The sequence below is a fragment of the Perca flavescens genome, chromosome 18 (assembly GCF_004354835.1).
Source record: "Perca flavescens isolate YP-PL-M2 chromosome 18, PFLA_1.0, whole genome shotgun sequence".
NCBI lineage: Eukaryota > Metazoa > Chordata > Actinopteri > Perciformes > Percidae > Perca > Perca flavescens.
The window spans coordinates 28,205,828-28,228,897 of NC_041348.1; the positions used below are offsets into that span (position 1 = coordinate 28,205,828).

At 40.7% G+C, this 23,070-nt stretch overlaps 1 protein-coding gene across 2 annotated transcripts in view; it reads left to right on the plus strand.

Annotated features, from left to right (window-relative positions):
• The window catches only part of galnt14 (UDP-N-acetyl-alpha-D-galactosamine:polypeptide N-acetylgalactosaminyltransferase 14 (GalNAc-T14)), a 200,818-nt gene that overhangs the window by 137,569 nt on the left and 40,179 nt on the right, over positions 1 to 23,070 (plus strand). For both annotated transcript variants that reach the window (XM_028605705.1, XM_028605703.1), the window contains 3 exons: positions 10,493 to 10,560; positions 14,582 to 14,647; positions 22,374 to 22,495. In XM_028605705.1, the coding sequence (XP_028461506.1) occupies positions 10,493 to 10,560; positions 14,582 to 14,647; positions 22,374 to 22,495 (256 nt within the window). The remainder of the gene's footprint in view (positions 1 to 10,492; positions 10,561 to 14,581; positions 14,648 to 22,373; positions 22,496 to 23,070) is intronic.

The window sequence follows — 23,070 nt, forward strand, 5'->3', positions numbered from 1 at the left end:
ATCAGCAGGTTCACCGAAAGTGTCCACTTTTTAGAGTCGTGCTTCACCTGGTGCCTTCACAGGCAGGCTGAAGTACTGTACTTTGGTAAAGTTGATGGGTAAAAAAGTGTATAGTGTTGCGAGAGATCACTTGCCATTTACAGTTTTTTTCCATGAGTCAGCGAATCACACGAAGGCAGCTGACAACAGACACGGCTAACAGATAGAAAATGGTGATGTAATGACACAATAAGTGTGCAGCAACTTTTCTGTTTTGTGGAGTTTATAAATGTTTAGTTTAGTTTTGTATTCATCTTGAACAATCAACATACTTTAAAAGAGGAAAACGAAGAAAAAAATCTAAGAAATCACAAAGATAAAACCCAATTATATAAAAATCAATCTGATTCTGTCAAAGAACACAAAAAAGGATTGGAGTTAGAGAAGGAGCAGGCAGAAGCATAATGCTTATAAAGGCCTGACCCTACTTTACAATATCGTATTATTACAGGAAAAAACAAATAGCTATGCATATACAACATACAACAATTGCAAGTCATACAATAACTTACAATAATACAACATACAACTGTACACTGTGTGTACATTCCCAATAATATATTCAGGTCACCTTTCTGGAACGGTCAAGTCATGTTTCCTTGAATCTATTTTTGAACTGTATAATTAATAAGTCTGTGTTTGACTCATTTTCAGAAGCTGTTTAGAGTTCTAGTTGTTTAAAAAGTGTCTGCCCTATATGTGTTTTAGACAATGTTTTCTGGAAATTTTGGTGCCTCGCTTTAAGACATTTAATGAACCATCGTGTGGTTTTCGGTTTTTGGCCCATTAACTACAAATTGTCTGTAATTTGCATTACCGCTGAGCCACAGCAAACTATCCATTTTTTAGATTGATTATCCACCTTACAGCCAGCCACTGGTTTTCAGGTTATTTCAGTATGCTACAAAGTCAAACTTACAGGGACTTGAAAATGATCGAAGATATGTAATCCTGCAGCTTACTCTCATCAAGTTTTGTTTGCTGGAGGTTCCCACAAGCATATGAATGCACGTTTTAAGAAAAGTCTTAAAGTGCTCGTATTATGCTCTTTTTCAGGTTGATAATTTTATGTAAAGGTTATATCAGAATAGGTTTAATTTAAAAAAAAATATATATATTTTGTTGTATTGCACATTGCTGCAGCTCCTCTTTTCACCCTGTGTGTTGAGCTCTCTGTTTTAGCTACAGAGTGAGGCCTCACATTTCTGTTCCATCTTTGTTGGGAGTCACACATGTGCAGTAGCTAGGTAAGGACTTCTAGCCAGTCAGAAGCAGAGTATGAGGGCGTGCCCTGACAGTACCTAGGTAAGGACTACTAGCCAGTCAGAAGCAGAGTATGAGGGCGTGCCCTGACAGTACCTAGGTAAGGACTACTAGCCAGTCAAAAGCAGAGTATAAGGCTAGGCGAGCATTATAAAGTGTGTTACAAAGTGACACATGCTCATCACAGAAGTAAAGGCTGGACTACAATCGAGCTGTTTGGAGCAGTTTGTGAACAGTGTTTTCTCCCTCTGGGGTGGACTTTGGGCTTTTTCACTTTGTTAACATATAACATGCACAAAAAATATATATAACACAATAAAGGAAAGGGAAAAGCTTAATATGAGCACTTTAAGTAAAGGACTGACATGTGCTTTGGCAAGGTACTATATGTTGCTAGATAGATAGATAGATAGATAGATAGATAGACTTTATTAATCCCAAATTGGGAAATTATTCTGGTACAACAGCAAGTTACAAGGACATACACACATACTCACAAACAGAAAAAAACAAGAAATATACTAGAAATAATAATATCATTAAAATAAAATAAGATAGCAAAGATCAAAATGCCACAACTCCTGAAAAGAATATACTTATCGGGATGACAAGAATGAACGTGTATATACAAGTGTAGAATAAAATGTACAACCTACATACATAGGGTATATAACTAAATAAAATATGTATAATGTTAAATATGAAGTGACCTGTGCGCAAGTAGCATAATAGTGCAATATTGTAATGTGTGAGGTAATGAAATAGTTATCTCACACACAATTGTTGTACAGTTTAATGGAATAATGTTACTGTTCTCATAAATGCCACTGTCATGCCCTTATGCAAGGCATTGAACCTGCCAACAACCAACAGCAGGAAATGTTAGTAGCTCCCAAATGAATGTGTAAAACTCTTTTATGGGTGAATACTTTTGGAAAAATATAAATCTGCTTATTCGTCAATCTTCACTGGATCAAGTTTACAAAGACATTCAGCTTTCTAAAAACTTTTTTTATCAGAGGCTTTGAAAGATATCAAGTCAAAGACAACAAGAATTTGCAAACTTATTTCAAGCTTCAGTTTTCAACTTGAATAGACAGATGATAGCTAGATAAGTTTTCCTTTTACTATCTGCAGTCATGCTTTTCTCCAGGGACACTGAAAGCTTGTTGCCAACAATTACAGTACATTATAAAAGGGGTATCATTTTTGAAGTTGTTTGCGCTTTGGGGCACAGCGATAAGCGTGCCGCAACTAATAAGTTTGATTTCTGAGACAATGACGGGCACTTTGAAAGCTTTGATCAAAGAGTTGCTTTCTGACGGGGAGCTGGGCCGTGTCGATATTTAATCAAGCTCTGATCCGAAAATTGATCTCATCTTCTCCGTCTCCGCTGGGCGAAAGACGAGCAGGCGAAGAGGGAGAGAAAAGAGATGTGGAGCTTCTGACGACATATTTGGTTTTAATGGGTTGAGTTTGTTTTGGCTCTGCGAGTGCATGTGTGTGTGTGTGTTTGCGTGTGTGTGTGTGTGTGTGTGTGTGTGTGTGTGTGTGTGTGTGCACTTAAAACAGCTTCTTGAGTTGCAGAGGGTCTACTATTATAAAGGAGCCACAAACGCATCACAGGAAGAAAAAAAAGAGAAACAGCTCTATATCAGCACCAGCTCAGCACTTTTTGATTCATTGGTCCTAAAAAACGCACAGTAAAGAGTCCGGATCACTTGCTCTTCAACTGATCACTCAGGATTTATGAGGAGGAGGTCATTAGGTAGATGTATAACCTTTGCTTTCTGCTGCAAGTTTCACTTTTTTATATTGGATGTAGGGCTACTCTTTTGTGCCCTGCTCTTCTTCATTTCTAGCTCGATCTTTATCCCTTTCTTGCACACCATTTTTTTTTTTTTTTCATTTTATCTATAGTGATTAGTCAAAGATTTTTGCCAGTGGATTCAAGTCCCAAAAAACATGTGTAGCCCTCTCAACATACAACTCAAATACATGCATTTGGCATCCAACTGCAGCTCACAAAATCTGACAGTGTTTACAGGATGCTGATATGTAGGAGGGGTGCTAAGAAATCAGTACACAATATTGAAATCATAATTATTTTAACACGATCACTCATTGATTTTTGGAAAAATGTTAAAAGAAACAGTGAAAGAGTTAAACAAATCAACAGGAAAACCCCCTGCGACTGTGAAATTTCCCTATGCACTTTTTTTCCATTCAGAACAAAAGAAAAAAAATAAGAGTTTACTTGCAAAACGTAATGTACATTGTCGTCAGTGACGGTTAGGAGCCGAAATCGTGAACAAAACTGGATTAATCGCACAGCCCTAATATGTAGCACTACAGATCATCAGTGATGTGATGTTTTTTTTTTGTTATCTAGAAACCATTCAGTGCTTGTTTTTTTGGCATTGGATTATCATAGACGAGCTCACGCATACAGCATCCACTAAATAGACATCATCCGCAAGTAATTATTGAATATAGATACATATCATTGTATGTAAGCTGTGACAAGTCTGTATTTAACGAGGACAAACTAACCATTTGACCCCAGACTGGGACTGATAAAAATGTAGATGTACAGCCCTGTAGATCAGCAGTGATGAGACAGTATTTACTGGCTGCAGATATATAGCACAATGCATCACTGGTGGGTAGACAGAACAGAACGTATTGAGTGGCTGAATCAGGATTTCTTTCCAAGAACACTCTCTGTAGATGTGCTGCGAAAGGCTTTCTGTCAGAGCAAGAAAGATTTAACACGCACTGACAAAAGGAGCACTGTGTCATTTGTAAAAAGCTTAATCTGTGTTTTTTAAGGGATAATGCTTATTGGTACACATTTTTAAAATGTCTTGACTTTCAATAATCCTGAGTACTAATAATAATATATTATAATATAATATATCCTTGATAGGTCTTGATAGAGAAATTAGTTGGACAAAAGATGGCGGGATACAGATAAATGGAAAGAGTGGTGGACGCAGAGGTGGAGAGAAAGGAGTGATGAATTACTCCATCAAGGTAGAGAATGGAAGAACTGGCTGTCAGCTAACCAATCAGGCATAGAGAGAGAGAGAAAGGGGAAGAGGGAGGGAGGGAACCGAGCTGAGGTACAAACAATATGGAAATATGGAAAGGGAGCAAGCTTTAGAGAGGATGAAATAGAAAGAAAATTGTGCCGTGAGCAAACTCTTAATACAGCATGAACAGTGGAAACTAATTTGACTCCTCACCTGTAAGGATTGGAGTTAGGGGAAAAAAACGGTTCTGCTGCTGATTTACAATAGATGTTAAACAGAATACCACATACACACGAAGGAGAGAGAGTCGCAGTGTGTTTTTACAGTAACCAACGGAGCAGACAATATCTGGCTCGCAACAGTTGAAAGCATCACTTCTCAGGTGTAAATAAATCCATAAATCCTTGGCAGCAGAGTGGCAAGACAACCTGAAACCTGTAATAGAGGTTTTGTAGTTGTGTCACGCGTTCGGCAAAAACATCTGGTGCCTTCGTGGAGGACCAGCGCAGAGTTGTCAAAGTGCAAACAAAGTTGAAATGAATGGTTTAACAACTGGAGCTGGAAAAAGTTTCCGAAGCAGTTGTTCACCCAGCCTGAGCAAGCCTGTTAACTTTGGCTTTATTTGCTGCAGTATTTAGCAATCTGGTTTAGCAAGAATGAGAGGAGCCAGTCCAAACCTCCAGTCTTTACCAAGCTCTTATCTGTTTTTCATCAACTTTAAGTTAGCATTAGTTTATTATTTTATAATATCGTGGACAGTCCCCCTTAATTAACTGTACAGTAAAAGGAGCAGCTTTAGCCTATATGGCTAATTTCCAGCTATAGTCCCCGGCCAGCTCACAATAGGCATCCTAAAATACAATGGTTAACAAAGTAAAATAAATTACATTACATCTATAATGAAAGCAGGCCTAAGCAAAAGGGATTAAGACCTACAAAGAAGTGGCACACAAACAAGCATGCACACACAAGCAAGCACAGATGATGGCAAAGGCATTAAAGCAGTCCATGCAGTAAAGACAATACGAAGGAGACAAGAGAACGGAGAGAAGTCACAGAGGCCACATTGAAAGCACATACAAGACATAACATGGAGGCAGGCAGCAGAGATGATGGCATTAGTCTTGCAGGTATTTGGTTAAATAGCAAAGTACTGGACAAAATTAAATTTGGACCTGAAAATGAAAAGTTAAGGGATCATCAAAATGCATACAATTTATCCTCAGGGGGGACGTGAATGTCTGTACCAGAATTCATGGCAATCCATCCAACAGATCTTGAGAAATTTTCAACACGGCCTCACAGCAGTTCGTGAAACGGTTACGTTATTTTTAATCTATTGATTTGTGTACACGGACACGTTTATGCCGTTTTTTTTGTGGTGGTCAGCACGTAATGGGAAGCATCTATACGGACGTTGGGTTTAGGAAATGAAGAACGGGGGAAAGGACACGTCACACGCCGGGACACGATCCACGATCTCTGGGGGACGCGGGACATCAACTGGACGGTTGGGTTTAGGAAAAGAAGAACGGGGAAAGGAAACGTCCCACACGGGACACGATCCCTGGTCTCCGGGGTGAAAGTCCCATGTTGTTTGACCCATCCACCGCCCCAACCACGGATTTTTGGCATTTCACACTTCCCGCTACCGTAGTCATCCTGTGATCACGACAGATGCTTCCCATTGAAATACATTAGTTTAAAAAACGTGCTGACTGCCACGAAAAAAAAATCAAGATAAAACGTGTCCGTGTAAACGAATCAATAGATTAAATAACGTGACCATTTCACGATCTGCCGTGAGACTGGGTTGTAATTTTACTGGGCAAGTGAAACTTTGACCCTTTCGGTGGCTCTTCAGAAAAAATTCAAGGGGTCACCAAAGTCATTAGGCTTCATCCACTGGACACCATGGATAGGGTTACCAAAGTGGTGGAGCAGCTGACCAACATTAGCCGTCTTTTCATTCACGTATTTGTATGCACAGTGTGAAGTATTGTTAAGAAAAGCTGGATGGAAACCGCAAATTTGGATACAATGTTCATAAATTGCGCAAAAACGCTCGCTTGTGGTGTTTTTTTGCCTATGTCGTAAAAGAGTTGATGCGCTGAATGGGATATTGAAATGAAAAGTTGTGACGTAGCGAACTATTAACTCACGGGACTGATCAGCTGTTACGGTTGTTGGCATCTAGATATTCCCATAACCTGTCTTTGTCTCCGGACATATTGAAAGATGGCCAGTACTTTGACAGAACAAATTGCTCAGTTGAACCAAATTCCTAAAGACCTCTCCATTTCTCATAGATGGGTTAGATGGCCAAGGCAGCTTGTTTTGTTTTTGGTTAGCAACCTTTACTTCTTCTACTGTGTTTGCTGGTGGATTACAGCCATAGTCTTCAGCGCCAACTTCTGACCAAACTACCCTGTAGCCGAGTTCCAAACGTGATGAAAACGAGCCCAATTTTTGTGTGTGTGTGACATTTCAAAAGTCTGCTTTAAATTCCCTCGACAATAGAATAGAAATACGGCTACTTGCCATACCAAGAGCCACACTGCTAGTGTGGCTAAAATCAAAACAAAATATTAGATACCCATTAAATGAGAAGTGGGGTCCTTTTTAGCAGCAATATAAGCAGGTGCCACTGAGGTTACTACTTAAGATTAAAGAAAAGAATGCAGTGGTGATAAAAACATGTTGTGGAATTAATCATCTTCTCATACAAAGCTCTCATTCCACAGTATGCCATGTTTCTCTATCCTCATCTGTCTTATATACACCTCTGGTACCACTTGCCACGAAGTTACAATCATTCATTCCAAATTACATTAAAACAAGTGCTCCTGACTTTAATCTCGTCCTACAGTTTGAACTCTTATATTATACTCATTATAAAACATGCTACCGGAGTTCGGTCCACACCTGCTTCACATTTAGGAATCCTAATGCTATAGTCAGTGGGCTAATTGACTATCCATCCATCTGTCCGTTCTCTAAACTGCTTACCCTGTCTGGGGTTGTGTGGGGCTGGATCCTGTCCCGGCATGCACTTGGCAAGAAGCGGGGTGCATGACGGACAGGTCGCCAGCCTTAGCCAACTGACAAGACACAAAATCAATCCAACATATCAGTCATTCATAACGGATCGGATAATGGCGTTTGGCCGGCATCTGTTGACATAACGCGGTATTGCCTGTTACAAAGTGTGTGTTTTGAGCCGTTGGATGTGGGTGAGCCCTTGTGGACCATTGTGCGTTTGGATGTTGGATTTTAAAGCGCCCCCCTTTGAAGGCATGGTTCAACATCACACAAACTTCTTATATTGTCCTTTGTGTCATGGGGACTTGTTTAGTGTATTTACATTTTGTATTAGCCTGTCCAAACGCGTTCGATCGCATCACGGGTCTCTGGGGACATGGGAAATGACATCCTATAGTACGCCAGGAGCTATGTGACAAAGCTCAACACCAGTCCAATGCAAAAACGTCAAATAAACTGAACGGGTCCCGGAGTTCGACACAAGGGTTCAACAGAAAGAAATTCTCCATGCCTATTGAATTCTGTAGTTGTCCATTTGGTTGGTCCTAAAGGAGGGTGTGACATTACCTCTGTTGTTTTTGTTCTGGTTCTTGAAGAACTATGCATTTTGGCGTCAGCTTTTATCACTTCTACCCAAATTGCACCGCTCTACTGTAAGTAGTAACACACTGAGCATGGGGTGGCTCCTGTGGGAATTAAACCCCTCACCCTGGCAGTCGTACAGCAGCACCCATTTAGCTTCACCTCTATCGCTGCCAGAGAGTGCCGTTGCAATTCCCACGGGGTGGCCCTCGCACACGCAGCTCTAAAAATGCACGCTCTCAAGGCGCTTTGGATGAAAGCGCTCTCCAAATGGCAGCTGTAGGTAATGAAACATTTTCAAAAAAATCCCCCCTCCCCCCCCTTAAAATTGATATACGAGTGTTGGAAATGAGAGGCGCAGATACAGAGCTGCTATTCTGTGGCAGCCGACTGCGGTATTGTCAGCGGTGATAATATTTTCTGTGAGCTGCAGATAGCTTCTCCCTCAGCACGCCTGAGGGGAGGTTAAGCCTCATAGCTAGTGGCCTGTGAACCAGAGAATGGGAGAGCGTGTGTGTGTGTGTGTGTGTGTGTGTGTCTGTCTGTGTGAGACGGAGAAAGGGAGGCGGGAAGGTGGTGAAGGGAGGAGAGGAGGTGGATAGAGAAACAAAAAAGAAGGAAAATATTGTCTCCATCTATCCATGTCTGTCTGCCTCACTATAACACAGATACATCGATGACCAGACCAATTAGATAGATAGATAGATAGATAGATAGATAGATAGATAGATGGATAGTGGAGGACTTAATGTGATCTAATGAGATTAATACACTATTGTCTTTCTACTTTATCACCTCATCTTTACATCTTTACCCCATCCTCCATCTTGATTCCACCCTTCTTTCTTATTTGCTTTCCCCACACCTCCCTTCTTCCCTCCATCTCATCCATCAATTCAGTTCATCCACCTCTCCCGATCGGCCCACAACTCCACAGAGAGAGAGAGAGAGAGAGAGAGAGAGAGAGAGAGAGAGAGAGTTACAGTCAGGGTTATTTGTCTCCCTTACTAGGCTGCCATCTCTCTCTCTTTCTTTCTTTCTCTCTCTCTCCTCCTTTAATATCCCTCACTCTTTCATCTTGCTCCACCTCCCCTCCCTCCCTCCCTCCCTCCCCAGGCATCCATCAGTCCTCCTGATGGGGTCCGGTGCCTCAGAGACTCATAGTTTTGCTCCACACCTCCTCCTTCCTCCCACAATATTCCTAATAAAGAATTTCTCACACATTATCAGCTTCAACTCCTTCCATCCCTCGCTCCCTTGCTTCACTTTCACCTCTTTTGAATTCCATCTATTGTCCTCCATATACACTTCTTTCCCTTGTTGCCTTCTTTCTCTCATTCATGCTTCCTTTCCTCCTTACCTTCTTTAATTTTATTCTTTCCTGTAGATTGCCTCCTTGTTTTAGTTTTTTTACCAACCACCACTGACACCCTTTTCCCATTTCTTTGTTTATTCCTCATTTTCTTTCTCGATTCCCTCCCTCCTTTTTTTTTTTCCTTTCGGTCTTCTCTTTTTCCATCACTACTTCCATCCTTTTCCCTTTTGCCTCTCTCTCTCCTTCATGTCTTTCTTTTTTCCATTATCTCTTCTTCCATCCTTCTCCATCCTTTCGTTTTATTTTTATATCCTCCAACTATCCATGGCATCCTTTTTTTCTTCTTCTCTTCATTCTGCCTTCATTTCCTTATTCTCTCTCCACCTCTCTTACCACCTCCATCTATATTCTTCTTGCGTCCCTGTTTCCTTTGTCCCGCCTTCCTCCTTTTCCCTTTCCCATTTATTCTGTTCTGCTTTACTTCTTTCATTTTTTATTTCTCCTTGCTTTTTCTTTCCTTCCGTCTTTCTTTTTTCTTCATATTTTCTTCAGTCATTACTCCTTAATCCCCTTCCTCCTCTCTTTCTTCCTGTTTCCCTTCCACATTCTTTCCCTCTCGTCATCTGTCTCTTTCAACTCTCTTTCCAGTCATTCCTCCATCTCTCTTCATCCTATTTATTGTCTGCTCCCTCCTTTATCTATCTTTCTTCTGTTCGTTCTCCCTCCCTCCTTCCGTCCATCCTTCCTCGTTCCCTTCCTTCCTCAACCTTATCCTGAGGGGACGATGAACACGGAGGTTATTGAATAGCAGAAATAATGAAATAAAATAGAGCAGAACACCAGAACAAAACACGTTTTCTTATTTTCTTCCAGTAAAAGTTATGAATTTTTTATGTCTCAATTTTTCTCTTTAATGAAATCGTTTCTTAGAGGCGACACGGCATACATTTTCATAACAGGAATTTGGGCTGACATTTTCAATACGTTGTTTCATATGGCATGCAGTGCGTACATAATGAATTAATGAGCACCTGAGCGTGCACGTGTGCATATGTGTGTGTGTGTGTGTGTGTGTGAGTGTGTGTGTTTGTGTGTTCGTGTGTGCGTGTAGGTTGGCATTTACTTCAACTTTCTGAATATTGCACATGCCTTTTTTTGTGACTGCATACTTGTTTTTATGCATATTTGAAACTAATCTTTTCTTTTGTCTCTCCAGTGTTGTGAACAGAACTCCAGTTCATCTCATCCATGAGATCATTCTGGTGGACGACTTCAGCGATGACGGTGAGCTGCAGCTGGCCACACGCATGCACGCACACACACACACACACACATGTTCACACACACACACACACACACACACACACACACACACACACACACACACACACACACACACACACACACACACACACACACACTCACACGTTCCAGGTCAGAGATAACAGAGATGAGACCCACATAACAGGTCAGAGGGAGAATGTGTCCACAGCAGCTGGGTCCACAGTTTCAGGATTACAATGAAATGTTGATGAAAAGAGACTTCATTCTGGGTCAAAGAGGAGACCGACGAGCTGCATATGAGCAGCATGCAGCTGTGTCCACTCGGTCTCCAGAGAGACACAAAGGAAGGTGAAAGGGACCAAACAAAGGACAAAAAAGTTACGATTGAACTTTAACAATTTAGAATCTTTAGATATTCTTTGTTTTTTTAATTGTCAACCAAATCACATAAAAAGACCAAAACCAACTACGAATGGACAAATTTCCCTACTAACATTGTGTGTGTGTATCAAAGCCTGATGCATCTTCTTCCCTTTGTGCCATAAAAACACATCAGTCAGCCACAATTTTGCACTGGGCGACATGTTCCTTCATCACAATGAACACACACACACACTGTAGTTTATGTTGACTCAATCACACACACACCGTCCTGCTGCCACAGATACTCACTAGAGCACCAAATGTAGATTAACCAGCATCTGAAAATAGTCCCCAACAAATGCACTATTCCATTTCTGTTTGAGCAACGTTTGCTAAATACTACTATCCAGCTATCTTGGGAAATGAATGTCTTTTTTTTTACAGATGACTTGATATATGTTTAAACAGTTTTTAACGAGTTTTATCTCCCTTTTACAAGAGGAGCAATCACAGAAATTGTTTTTTTCTTTACACTCTTGCTAGAAAATGGCTTAAAAGCCTTAAGCAGGGAGAGCAGCAGTGGCAGGATCCCTCTAGGGTACAGAACAGAGCAGCATCGATGACAGCAAACATGACATTGATAGAGTCAGACAACATGAATATACATTTAAAAGGAGGAGTTGGGGGTGGAGGTGGGTTGCAAGCACTAGCAGAGACGCAGCGAGGTCAGCTGGGAAAAGCAGTTTAAATAGAGCCCATTATTTAGAAATCCAATCATATGCTTAGGAGGGAATCAGCTGAGCCATCAGCTGGTGTGCTGGCTTAGCTGACTGTCAGCTATGAGCTGAGATAATAGCCGAGCTTGACTCCGTGAATTTACGCTATGCTCCCTTTAGTGTAACATATTAAAAAGGAAAGTCTCAAAGACACGGCTGCCTTGCCAAATTTTTCAAACATTTTTTTTTTTTTTTTTGAGCCTTCAGTCCGTAGTTGGTGAAATACAGCGAAACGGACATGAACTAGAAACTTCCGTCGCAGCACAGAGGGGGGGAAAAACATCAACACCAATTATTCCAGTAAGGAAAAGTCATCTTTGCAGAACATGCACTCTGATACCGGGGGCTCAGTAGTAGCTGCTGACGAGTCTTTCCAACATCCTATTATCAAAGACACCTGCTGAGTCGACCTGACAGCCAATCAGGACAGATGGTGCCGCACAGACATATACAGAAGTGAAAAATCCAAGTGATGACGGTTAAATAGTGCTGGATTTAGACTGTGAAGAAAATCATCAAGAAGCAGCGGAGAGACGCAATCAGCAGTGGAGACTAATACATGCAAGTAAACAACCAAAGATAGAATATGTACAAATGAGCAACAACAGGAAACACAGTGTTACACAAGTCAATTGTATTTATAGTACCAAATCATAACAAGAGTTATCTCAAGACACTTTACAGATAGAGTAGGTCTAGACCACACTCTATAATTTACAAAGACCCAACAATTCCAGTAATTCCCCCCCAAGAGCAAGCATTTAGTGCGGCAGTGGCGAGGAAAAACTCCCTTTTAGGGAGAAACCTGGGACAGACCCAGGCTCTTGATAGGAGGTCTGACAGTGCCGGTTGGGGGTGTGACGAACAGTGGCAATAATAGTCACAATAAATATAATGCAACTATGACTAGATGTCACCTTACAACAGAGTGTGAAGGCCGAGCCATAAAACCACAGAGGAAAGATTCTTCAAGAACTTCATTTCCTCCCACACAGCTTCATTTAATCCAGTTTATATCCTGCCTTTGGCTGCAATCCTAATTTCTTAAAAACGTTTTTCTCTTTTGTGTGAAGAGCTAACCCTCGTAATGGGTGAAACAATTTCTATCAGGGTCACAGTGTTTCTCTTTTTTCACAAAGAGCACCCAGTGTCCCCCTTGAAAGGAGAAATTGAGTGGAGAGGAAAGCAACCAGGCGTCCCGTCTGGTCAAAGGTCTCCGATGGAGGTTTTCAGTCATTCTAGACCACTAAACTTTGAAACAGTGGGACTGAAATTTTTTTTTCCAAAACCTTTTCTTTTTTAAATTTGTTCTTTTCATATCAAAATAGTAGAGAAAGCAGTAGCAGCAATAGTAACTGTCCTAAAGGACTTGCAGTTGAACTACTTGCACTTGTGTGAAGTAAGTCATTTCAAAATGAATAGTAAAATATGACTTTGTTGTTTTATTAAAAACATGTTTTCTCCTTTGTGTTACGGAATATCCTGGAGCTCTGGAAAACATAAGAAACTGATAACATCACCATATAATGATAAGCCCAATGACAACATGATATAACAATGTTTATCGTATGTTTAATTCCCAGGATATAATAATCACAATTACTCAGGGATAGAGAGCTGAAACGATTAGCCAATTAATCGATCAGAAAATGGATCAGCAACTCTTTTCATAATAGATTAAAGGTGCAGTAGGTAAGACTTATAAAACTAACTTTCTGTCATATTTGCTGAAACTGATCCTATGTTCCAGTAGAACTACATGAAGCAGGTAATAAAAAAAACAAAATCTGGCTCCTCTGGTACCACCTACAGCCTGTAGTGCGGTTTGCAAAAATCCACGTCTCACTGTTCAGATGCACCAATCAGGGCCGGGGTTGTCTAACTGCATGTCAATCACTGCTCATGCACATGCATTCATTCTCCCTTGTGGGGGGAGGGGCTTAGGAGACCGTTTTTGGCTTTAGCAGAAAGGGGGTAGGGACTGACAAGTTGTCGATGTTAACATTTTTTGGCTAAGTCCTGGATCTTCACAATCCTACCTAATTTCTACAGCACCTTTAATCGTTGAGGACATCTTTTTTTGAAACAAATAATGCTTCTCAGATATGAGGATTAAATGCTTTACTGTCTTTAGATTTTTGACTGTTGGTTGGACAAACATTCAACCTGATAATGTCCCCGTGCTCTCAGATATTGACGGGTCATTTTCACTATTCTCTGACATTTACGGACCAAAAGATAAACAAATAATAATAAAGAAAAGAAATATGGAGGCAACCCTAATCTTGGAAATAAGCTGCAATTTGTTTATCACTTGTTACTTTACTTCTCAGTTATTAGTAGTTTTCCAGTGTTCTCATCATTACCTCACTATTTTGGACTTCTAAATCATGATGTGTAATTTTCTGAAATAATGTATTTGCATTGAGTCTAATTTTGTAAGACAGGCAATATTTTCCAAAGCCATTGTTGTTCCAAAACAAGTGTTAAATATTAATTTCACTCCTGTAAATGACTCACAGCGCAGCTATTCCGTTCTCCCTTTTTCCTTTTTTTCTTTTCATTATGACACTTTTCTCCAGAGTATGTTTTAACATGTATTACAGCAGACAGTTATATTTCAAATAATATATTAATTCAACTCTTAAAATTCAGCAGGGAGCACACAGTCGGCTGAACATCAACTAAGCGAATGTCTGAGTTGTCAAACTGAAAGCTTTGAATTGTAGTCCTGCTGCTGCAGAGCTTTTCAACGAGCTGCTAATTTCCCCCCAGCATCAAGAAATGATCATGATATATTACACAGCACACAATGTTCTACTCAGTTCTGTTATATTGTTGTTCTGTTCATTGGAATAGTTGTGTTCTGTATTTTTTTTCAGAAAGTGACTGCCAGCTTCTCATCAAACTGCCCAAAGTCAAATGCCTTCGCAACAACAAGAGAGAAGGTACGGCAACAACTGTGTGTATGTGTGTGTGAATTTACACTAACATTTTAAACATGTTTGTGTGCGTATATATTTGCATGTTTAATTATCCGCACTGCTGTTGTATGTGTGTGTCTGTGCATGAGACTGTTCTTCCCCGAAAAGTGCTCCCAGACGTTGTTAGTACAAGCAGCAATTGCGTCCTATATTTACGTTTATGGGGACGGCGCCCACTAGTGGCTGTAGTAATTATGATGTAGCAAAGCAGGAAGTAAGGTGACGGACTAACAAGGGGGTAAGCGATCAGCCGGAAGGCGTACCTCCTATGGGGATATTCTGAGGCTAACAAGCCATCACCTTCCGCTAGCATTCCATTGACTCCCATTCATTTGGCATCACTATGACAGTGAATAAAATGGTGGTGTCTTATATTTTAGATTCTTCAAAGTAGCCACCCTTTGCTTTTTTATTAATAAGGGAAAAAATTCCACTAATTAACCCTGACAAAGCACACCTGTGAAGTGAAAACCATTTCAGGTGACTACCTCATGAAGCTCATTGAGAGAACACCAAGGGTTTGCAGAGTTATCAAAAAAAGCAAAGGGTGGCTACTTTGAAGAATCTAAAATATAAGACATGTTTTCAGTTATTTCACACTTTTTTGTTAAGTACATAATTCCATATGTGTTCATTCATAGTTTTGATGCCTTCAGTGAGAATCTACAATGTAAATAGTCATGAAATTAAAGGAAATGCATTGAATGAGAAGGTGTGTCCAAACTTTTGGCCTGTACTGTATATATATATATATATATATATATATATATATATATTTATTGAAGCTGCACTTTCATATGCCTCCTTGTAGTTTTGCTTATTTAAAGGTAATGTACTTGCACTTACTTCTTGTTGTCTGGAGTTTCAACCTTCAGGGTTGAAAGCACTTAATTGGAAGTCGCTTTGGATAAAAGCATCAGCTAATGTAACATGTAACGTAATAATGAATAACTTTACATCTGAAGCATTTAAAGACTCTATTTGTCCATTGTTTATTTCTAAAGAAACATGACAATGTATAAAAGGCTCCATTACCTTATATCTCACGTTATGGCCCTGTAGCAGCCGTTTTGTAAAAATAGGCTAACGATTGTTTCATAACCACGAGACTTTCTGTCAGTAGAGAAATTACCGTATAGTACAGGAGACGCTCACAGGCAATCAGGGGGGGAGGTGGAGGAATACAGTCAATGGAGAAGCCCATAGAGAGTCCATGAAAGCATCGGAACAAAATATTTCAGCAACGTTTTGATGGATTGGAAATACTTTGGTATGTGGCAAGTGAATCCATATGAAGTAACATTTATCCACAAACAAACAGATTTCTCTTGGCACAGCTACCAGAAGACTTACAACTTACAGAAACGTTGCTCACGTCACATCTACATCTTCAAGCTCAGTTTGTGGCTACACAGTAACGCTCAGCCATTAAAAAGTGCTTTTAATTGACTTCACTGGTCACTGTCCATTTATTTCACTGTCTATACAAACTATAAGGGCACCTACATTTTCCACATTAGGTGTCGGGGTGGTGGATTGGTCAAACAAAGACAGGACCTTCAACCGGGAGAGCGAGGTTCACGTCACGTTATGTGAAGTGAAGTAACGTCTGATTTTAACCCAAACCACAAACTTAACTAAGTAGTTTTGGTTAAAGATGTATTTAAAATCGCAACAGGCGTTCTCTGGTTTGGAAGTGAAGTGGCATTTCCACCACCGATAGGGTGCGCTAATTTATGAAACACCCCTGTGGGTCGTATTTGGGGACCAAATGACACATACCGTGGTATGGTTTGGAGGACTTGTTGCTCTGTATACATTTGTCACCAGTAGACTTGTGTGTGTAGAACATATTTCGGCGAATGTGCATGTATACGTAATGAAATGGTCCAGGGTTGGCCTTTTTCATACATTTGACTGAACATGCCCATATGTAAACACACTCCCAGACAGATGGACATAAAGACAGACAGTGAGTGAAGTGAAATTGATTCATTCATCTGTGGCTACATATAGAACTGCAGAACTGAAATGACCTGCAGTGAATTGAAATGACAGGAGCTGCTACTGAAATAGAGCCCAGAGTGGCAGAGAGAGACGCAGACTGTCATAAAAGAAATGTTCCTGAAGAGAAAATGTCTTTCAAGAGCTGAAACCAAATATATCACAAATTCAAAAGCAAGACCACGACCTAAAATGGGACACTTTACTTCGTAAAATGCCAGAAGCAGCAAAAATACGCAAATGACAACCAGTGAGAGTTAATGCCTCAATCACACTAAATGTGGATGTTGTTCCTCATTTTAGTAATATATAGGTATATATAGGTATATATATTATATAATCCATGTGGCGCAGCCTCCATGCTCTTAAATATAGAATACAAATGAATGCAATATGCAAATTAACATGACAGCTTGACAATGTGATGGGGTCAAGAACATTTTGGGAAGTAAATGCTGTAGGGGCCAGGAAAACGTTCCTGATTCTGGATGTTCTGATGCTCAGTACTCTATTTAAAACAGGCAGGTAGATGATATTAGTCCATTAACCTTTCATGTTCCAGCAGTGGAATTCTACTAGCCTGGCTCCGCCTTCCTACGTACTTCTGCTCAATTTTCCTTTCGCTTCGGTACTCCATCTGCAGTATATTCTTGGGTTTTCTCGAGCCAAGGTTTTTGGCGGTCCAATCAGCAAACAGAGGGAGTGGCTGAGAACGATGACGTTGAGGACGTGTGCTAGAAAGATGCGAGCGAAGCCGTTCGGTCCATTGTGGCAATGCCGCCAAATATCCAGAAGTTAAAGCCCGAGCAAGACCAATCTTTGCCCAGTTTTGTTGGTGGCCATGATGTTGTGGCCCTCCTCCCCACGGGGTTCGGGAAAAGTTAGATTTTCCAGCATGTGAAAAAAACTACAAAGTTTGCTAGGCCAAAAAGAACGTTAATCTTGCGATAAAAAAATGTACGCCGTTAAAATGGCTTTTCGTTAATGCCGTTTATAACACGTTTAACTGACAGCACTATCCCTAACGTATACTACATGTAAATAGTAATAAGTCCTAGCAACTAAGACTAGCAACCACTTTAGCTGATGCGGAACCAAATAAAGAATTAAATAATAAGAACACACAATGATAAGGAATGACCACAACGGAGAGAGCATGCAGATCAGATCATAAAGACACTATGAAAAACAAATTACAACAAACAAAACAGATAAAGTCTTTCTGATGACTTTGTGTTACGATTTATAAAATTAATTTCACCCCTGCCTGAAGCAGCAACTGGTTATAATCTCCACTTCTTTTTTTTGTGATCAAATTTTAAAGAGACATAATCTCCACTTCTAACTGCATGGCCCTTTTTTTCCCCATCGTGTTTGACATGGATATAAAGAACAGGAAACCCCACTGGTACGCTGCTTTAAAAGCTCTCCTTCTGAGACATGTAAGATTTGCTTACAGAACATGCCTCACAGTGTTACAAATGTTCTGACAGCGCTGTAATTACAGGAGCCACTCATACAAGGGAACATTGCACCACTATGCACCATATCAAAAATCGTAAATCCCATAGAAGCACAGAAGTTTAAACCCATTTGGGCTAACACATTTGCCTTTCAAAGTTCAGAGATTGTGAACATGGTCTAAAGTAGGACTGGGAACACACCCACACTTAAACCTTCACTATAACCCCTCCATTTGACCGTCATTTTCTCTGATGGTTCAGATTACCATTCCACTCTGAACTGACCTCGGCACAGTTTTCCTGCAAAGAGACAGACAAAGGCGTTTTCAGACATCTCATTGCTGTCATTTTGGTGCCACCTGAGTTCAAATAGCACTGTTCTCACTGCGACAAACTGAGGCAGAAAACACTCAGAAGCCACTGCACAGAAACACCTCGACATAAGATGAGTCTTGTTTCACTAATATCTCTCGTTTCTTCAAGTACTTTTATTTCTTTCTCTCTGAGTATCTGACACGTCTTTCTCTTTCTCATATTTGATCTTTCTCTCTAGTTCCCTTTTTTTCCCCCCTTGTATTTTATAATTGTTCCCTTCCTCTCTAACTCACCTCGCCATTTGCCTCTCTCTCTTTAACAACAGGAACACTTGTCCTACATGCTGTCACTGAAGGATTTCATTATAGCACAGTCATGCTGATCACACACTGGCAAACACACACACACACACACACACACACACACACACACACACACACACACACACAAACACACACGCAGGGTTCATCAGTTCGGCTGGTTAATAGTGTATTGCTTCAGGCCTTCTGACTTGATTGTCTTTTTAATGCCTATAAAAACTCACCATGCTGATACTGTAAGTCTTCTCTGACACACACGCACATAAAAGCACCAGTAAGAACTTACTTTCTGTACTTGTGAGAACCGTCGTAGGCATATTGCATTCCCTAACATTAGCCAAAACCTAATCTAAAGGCAGACTGGCCATAGTAATTTCACTTTGCTTTTTCTGTGCAAATTTGCAGGCTGGAGAGTTTTGGGTCAGTGTAACGCTTATCAGTTCAATTTTCTAAACACAAACGGACATTTGGAAACACAGAAAAATAGGTTAAAATATCAAATTTTTCAGTTATTTTCCACCTTGACAAATTAAAAAATTGGATCTTTAACCTGTTTTTCAAATGTTCTGTTGTTATATTCAGAGCATCAGAAATTGAGAAAATTACAAAATTGCATCTGAGCTCCAATTATTCAATACTGCAATGGTATTCTCTTCCTCTACTTTGCGGAATATGCAGGTCATTAACTGCATATGGACCAAAATGAAAAACTGATAGACTTTGGGGTCAGAGGTGCTTGCAACTGATGGTTTCAAGTGGGGGGCGGGGCTTAGCTAGGCAGAACGAGGGAGAGAATACCATTGCAGCCCAGACACAATTTTTTAATTTTCTAAATTTCTGATCCTCTGAATAAAAAACAGAAAATTGGAAAAAAAAGGTTAAATATCCAATTTTTTAATTTGTCAAGGCAGAAAAAAATGAAAAATTGGATAGTGGAACCCATTTTTCTGTTTTTCCAAATGTCCGTTTGTGCTTAGAAAATTGAACCGATAAGTGTCACTGAGCGTTTTTGTCGTCCATATTTATTTGCCACAAACAGCCAGTGCACCAGCTGTACAAATGCCCTCGGTATAATGCATTAACTGTGTGTGTGTGTGTGTGTGTGTGTGTGTGTGTGTGTGTGTGTGTGTGTGTGTGTGTGTGTGTGTGTGTGTGTGTGTTTGTGTTGCGTGAGCGTGTTTATGTGTGTGTATGACAGCTCAGACTCTGGTTGATGTCAAAACTTCTTTCCCAGCAGACCCTTTCATTTTGCTTCTTGTCTTCTTGTACATTTATTAAGAAGAGTCCATAGCTTTGAGATAGAAGTGATTCAAATATAACAACCTAAAACCTTTCACCTTCAAAGGTCAGTCAGTGAGTATTTCTTAAAAGATTTTTGGTGGACTATTCCTTTTATCCTCAAGACAAAGATTTAAAGGCATCACTATGATTCAAACAAAATGCTGGATCGATTGCTGAATAATATCAACACCTTTCCAGCCTTGGTAGTGACAATTTTTGTTATTTTCCAAAACCGAGACTTCGACATTTACTTAATGCAACTTAGGTCTTCAACTGTAATTTGTTCTCACAAACATACAATAGCACACACACACACACACACACACACAAACACACACACACACAGCTGAGATGGGCAGTTATCACTGTATATTACCATTCTGCCTTGTACAAAGTCAGCCTGTCCTGCACTGTAGGTGGTGTGTGTATCTGAGTAGATGTCCACTTGTGTAAGTTTGTGAGTATCTGTGTATGTTGGTCCTGTGCGTGTGCGTGTGCGTGTGCGTGCGCGTGCGTGTGTGTGTCCATCCATCCAGAAAATAAAGCCTTATTGAGGATGAAATGGGATTTTTAATTGGCTGAGCCTCGGCCTAACAGCGCAGCGTGAAACTTCACGGCCCCTCGTACAATGTCACCGACACGCACGCTCACAATGGACCCAACGCACAGTTACAGTAACACACACGCACACACGTGCACACGCGCACACACGTAGAGTACGTCTCCATGTCAGGGAGTATTGATTAGACCATTTAGTCCAAATAGGGGAGAACACTGGCCCCCATCAGTGAGACCTCCCTAACAGGCTCATTTAAACACACACACACACTCGTTCTCTCTCTCTCTCTCTCTCTCTCTCTCTCTCTCTCTCTCTCTCTCTCTCTCTCTCTGTCTCTGTCTCTCGACAGCACAACCACAGTCAGCTGACACACGTTCTCTCTTCCCGACACACATGCAGAGTGTGATGGGCCTGTTAAAAGGCTGTGTCCATGTCTGACAGGGCCTCTAAGAGCCATGCATCGATTTTCCCTTTCGCTGACTGACTGAGAGAGAGCGAGCGAGAGAGAGAGAGAGAGAGAGAGAGAGAGAGAGAGAGAGAGAGATAGGGGATGTCAATAGATAGAGCAAGGCACTAACAATACCAAGGTTAAGGGTTCCAGTGTTTTTAAATGATTGTGTGTGGGAAGAGGATGGAGGAATGTGTGTGTGTAACTGATAGTCACAGCTCGAGAGCGTGAAAGTTGAATATATATTGTCTTATCCGATCTGCTGCCCTGAAAAGAATTCATTTCAGCAGGCAAAGTGGAGCATTTCAATTTAACAGAGAGCAGCTCTTGCGGGTGTGAGGCTGTTTGTTCGATATCAGCTGCATGGGAGTGCATGTGTACTGTTTGGAAACTGCACAGCTTGATGTTAATTTATGTATAATGTACGTATGCATGCATGTATTAGAGATGAAGAGATACTGCGAAATCTAGGCTAACAAGAAGACATCAAGACTACTTGACAGAAGTGGGATTCAAACCCTCAACTGTAGTCAGCCACCACAAAACTTGCTGCTTGCAGTGGTGGAATATAACTAAATACATTTACTAAAGTACTATAGATAAGTACAATTCAAAGGTACTTTTTAACACAAGTAAAAATTCAATGTTAATAATTTTCTAAAAACAAAATGAAATGAAACCTCACTGGGAAAAACCTAAAAATACATAGTTGCCAAAATAAAAATATCAAAGCTGTTTGGTTCATTTATTTAACACAAAGAGCTGTGCATGTTCTTTACTGGGTACTAGACCAAAAAAATGATATATTTAGATTATTGTTTATACATTTTGATATTCATTTCATACATGTTGATATTCAATTATATGTATGTGTCAAATCATAACAGAAATTATCTTTACAGATAGAGTAGGTCTAGACCACACGGGGGGAGAGAGAGAGAGAGAGAGAGAGAGAGATACACAGTGTGACTTCTTTCTAAGATGTTTCTATTGATTCTAGTTTCAACCTTTATTTATCCAGGTCATTTTTATTTTTTATTTTTTGCAATGATGATCTGTCATACAGTTCACCATTCATACCTGAAAGCTGCCCAGTACAACCACAGTCTGATCTGCTGGCCACTGAGCAGCTCCACTGGAGCGGTTGGGGGTTAAGGGCACCTCAGTGGTGGTAATGAGGGAGGGACAAGCGCTGATCTTTCACTCCCCCCCCCCTCCCCCCCAGATTTGATCCTGCCAGTCTATGTGTGGTGTATGTGTGTTATGATGAATGATGTTTATGAATCTCTTTGTGCGTCAGGTCTGATCAGGTCCAGAGTGCGGGGGGCCGATGCTGCGCGGGCCAGGGTCCTCACCTTCCTGGACAGCCACTGTGAGGTCAACAAGGACTGGCTGCCCCCCCTGCTGCAGAGGATCAAGAAGGTAGAGCATACCCCCACCCTGACAAAACGTTTATGTCTGTCTGTCTGTCTGTCTGTCTGTCTAGCTTTACTGTTTAAATCCTAATTCAGCTCACTTTTTACATCTAACCTTGAAGAGGGGTGCCTGTGTGTGTGTGTGTTTGTGTGTGTGTGTGTGTGTGTGTGTGTGTGTGTGTGTGTGGGCGTTACATACTCATGTATGGATGGGATCATGAGTGTCAATAACTAGCAAGGCAAGGCCACTTTAAAAAATATGATGTACTACACTGCACTACAACAAGTGTTTGTGTGTGTGTGTGTGTGTGTGTCTGTGTGTCTGTGTGTCTGTGTGTCGACTCCAGTGGTCGAGGTGAAATAGCACCATGGGAGAAAATAGCTGTCGGTCTGATTGCCTCTCGTTAAGGAATAAGTGCTGCTCTCTCTTCTTCACCCCTCCGCTCTCCTCTGTTTGTCTCTCCTCTTCCTCGCCTCCTCATATAATTTTTCTAACCTTGCCTCCCCATCCTCTTCTGTCCTCTCTTCTCTCTCCTCCTCTTGCCTTCTTCTTGTCCTTCATCTCATCTGTCCTCTCCTCTT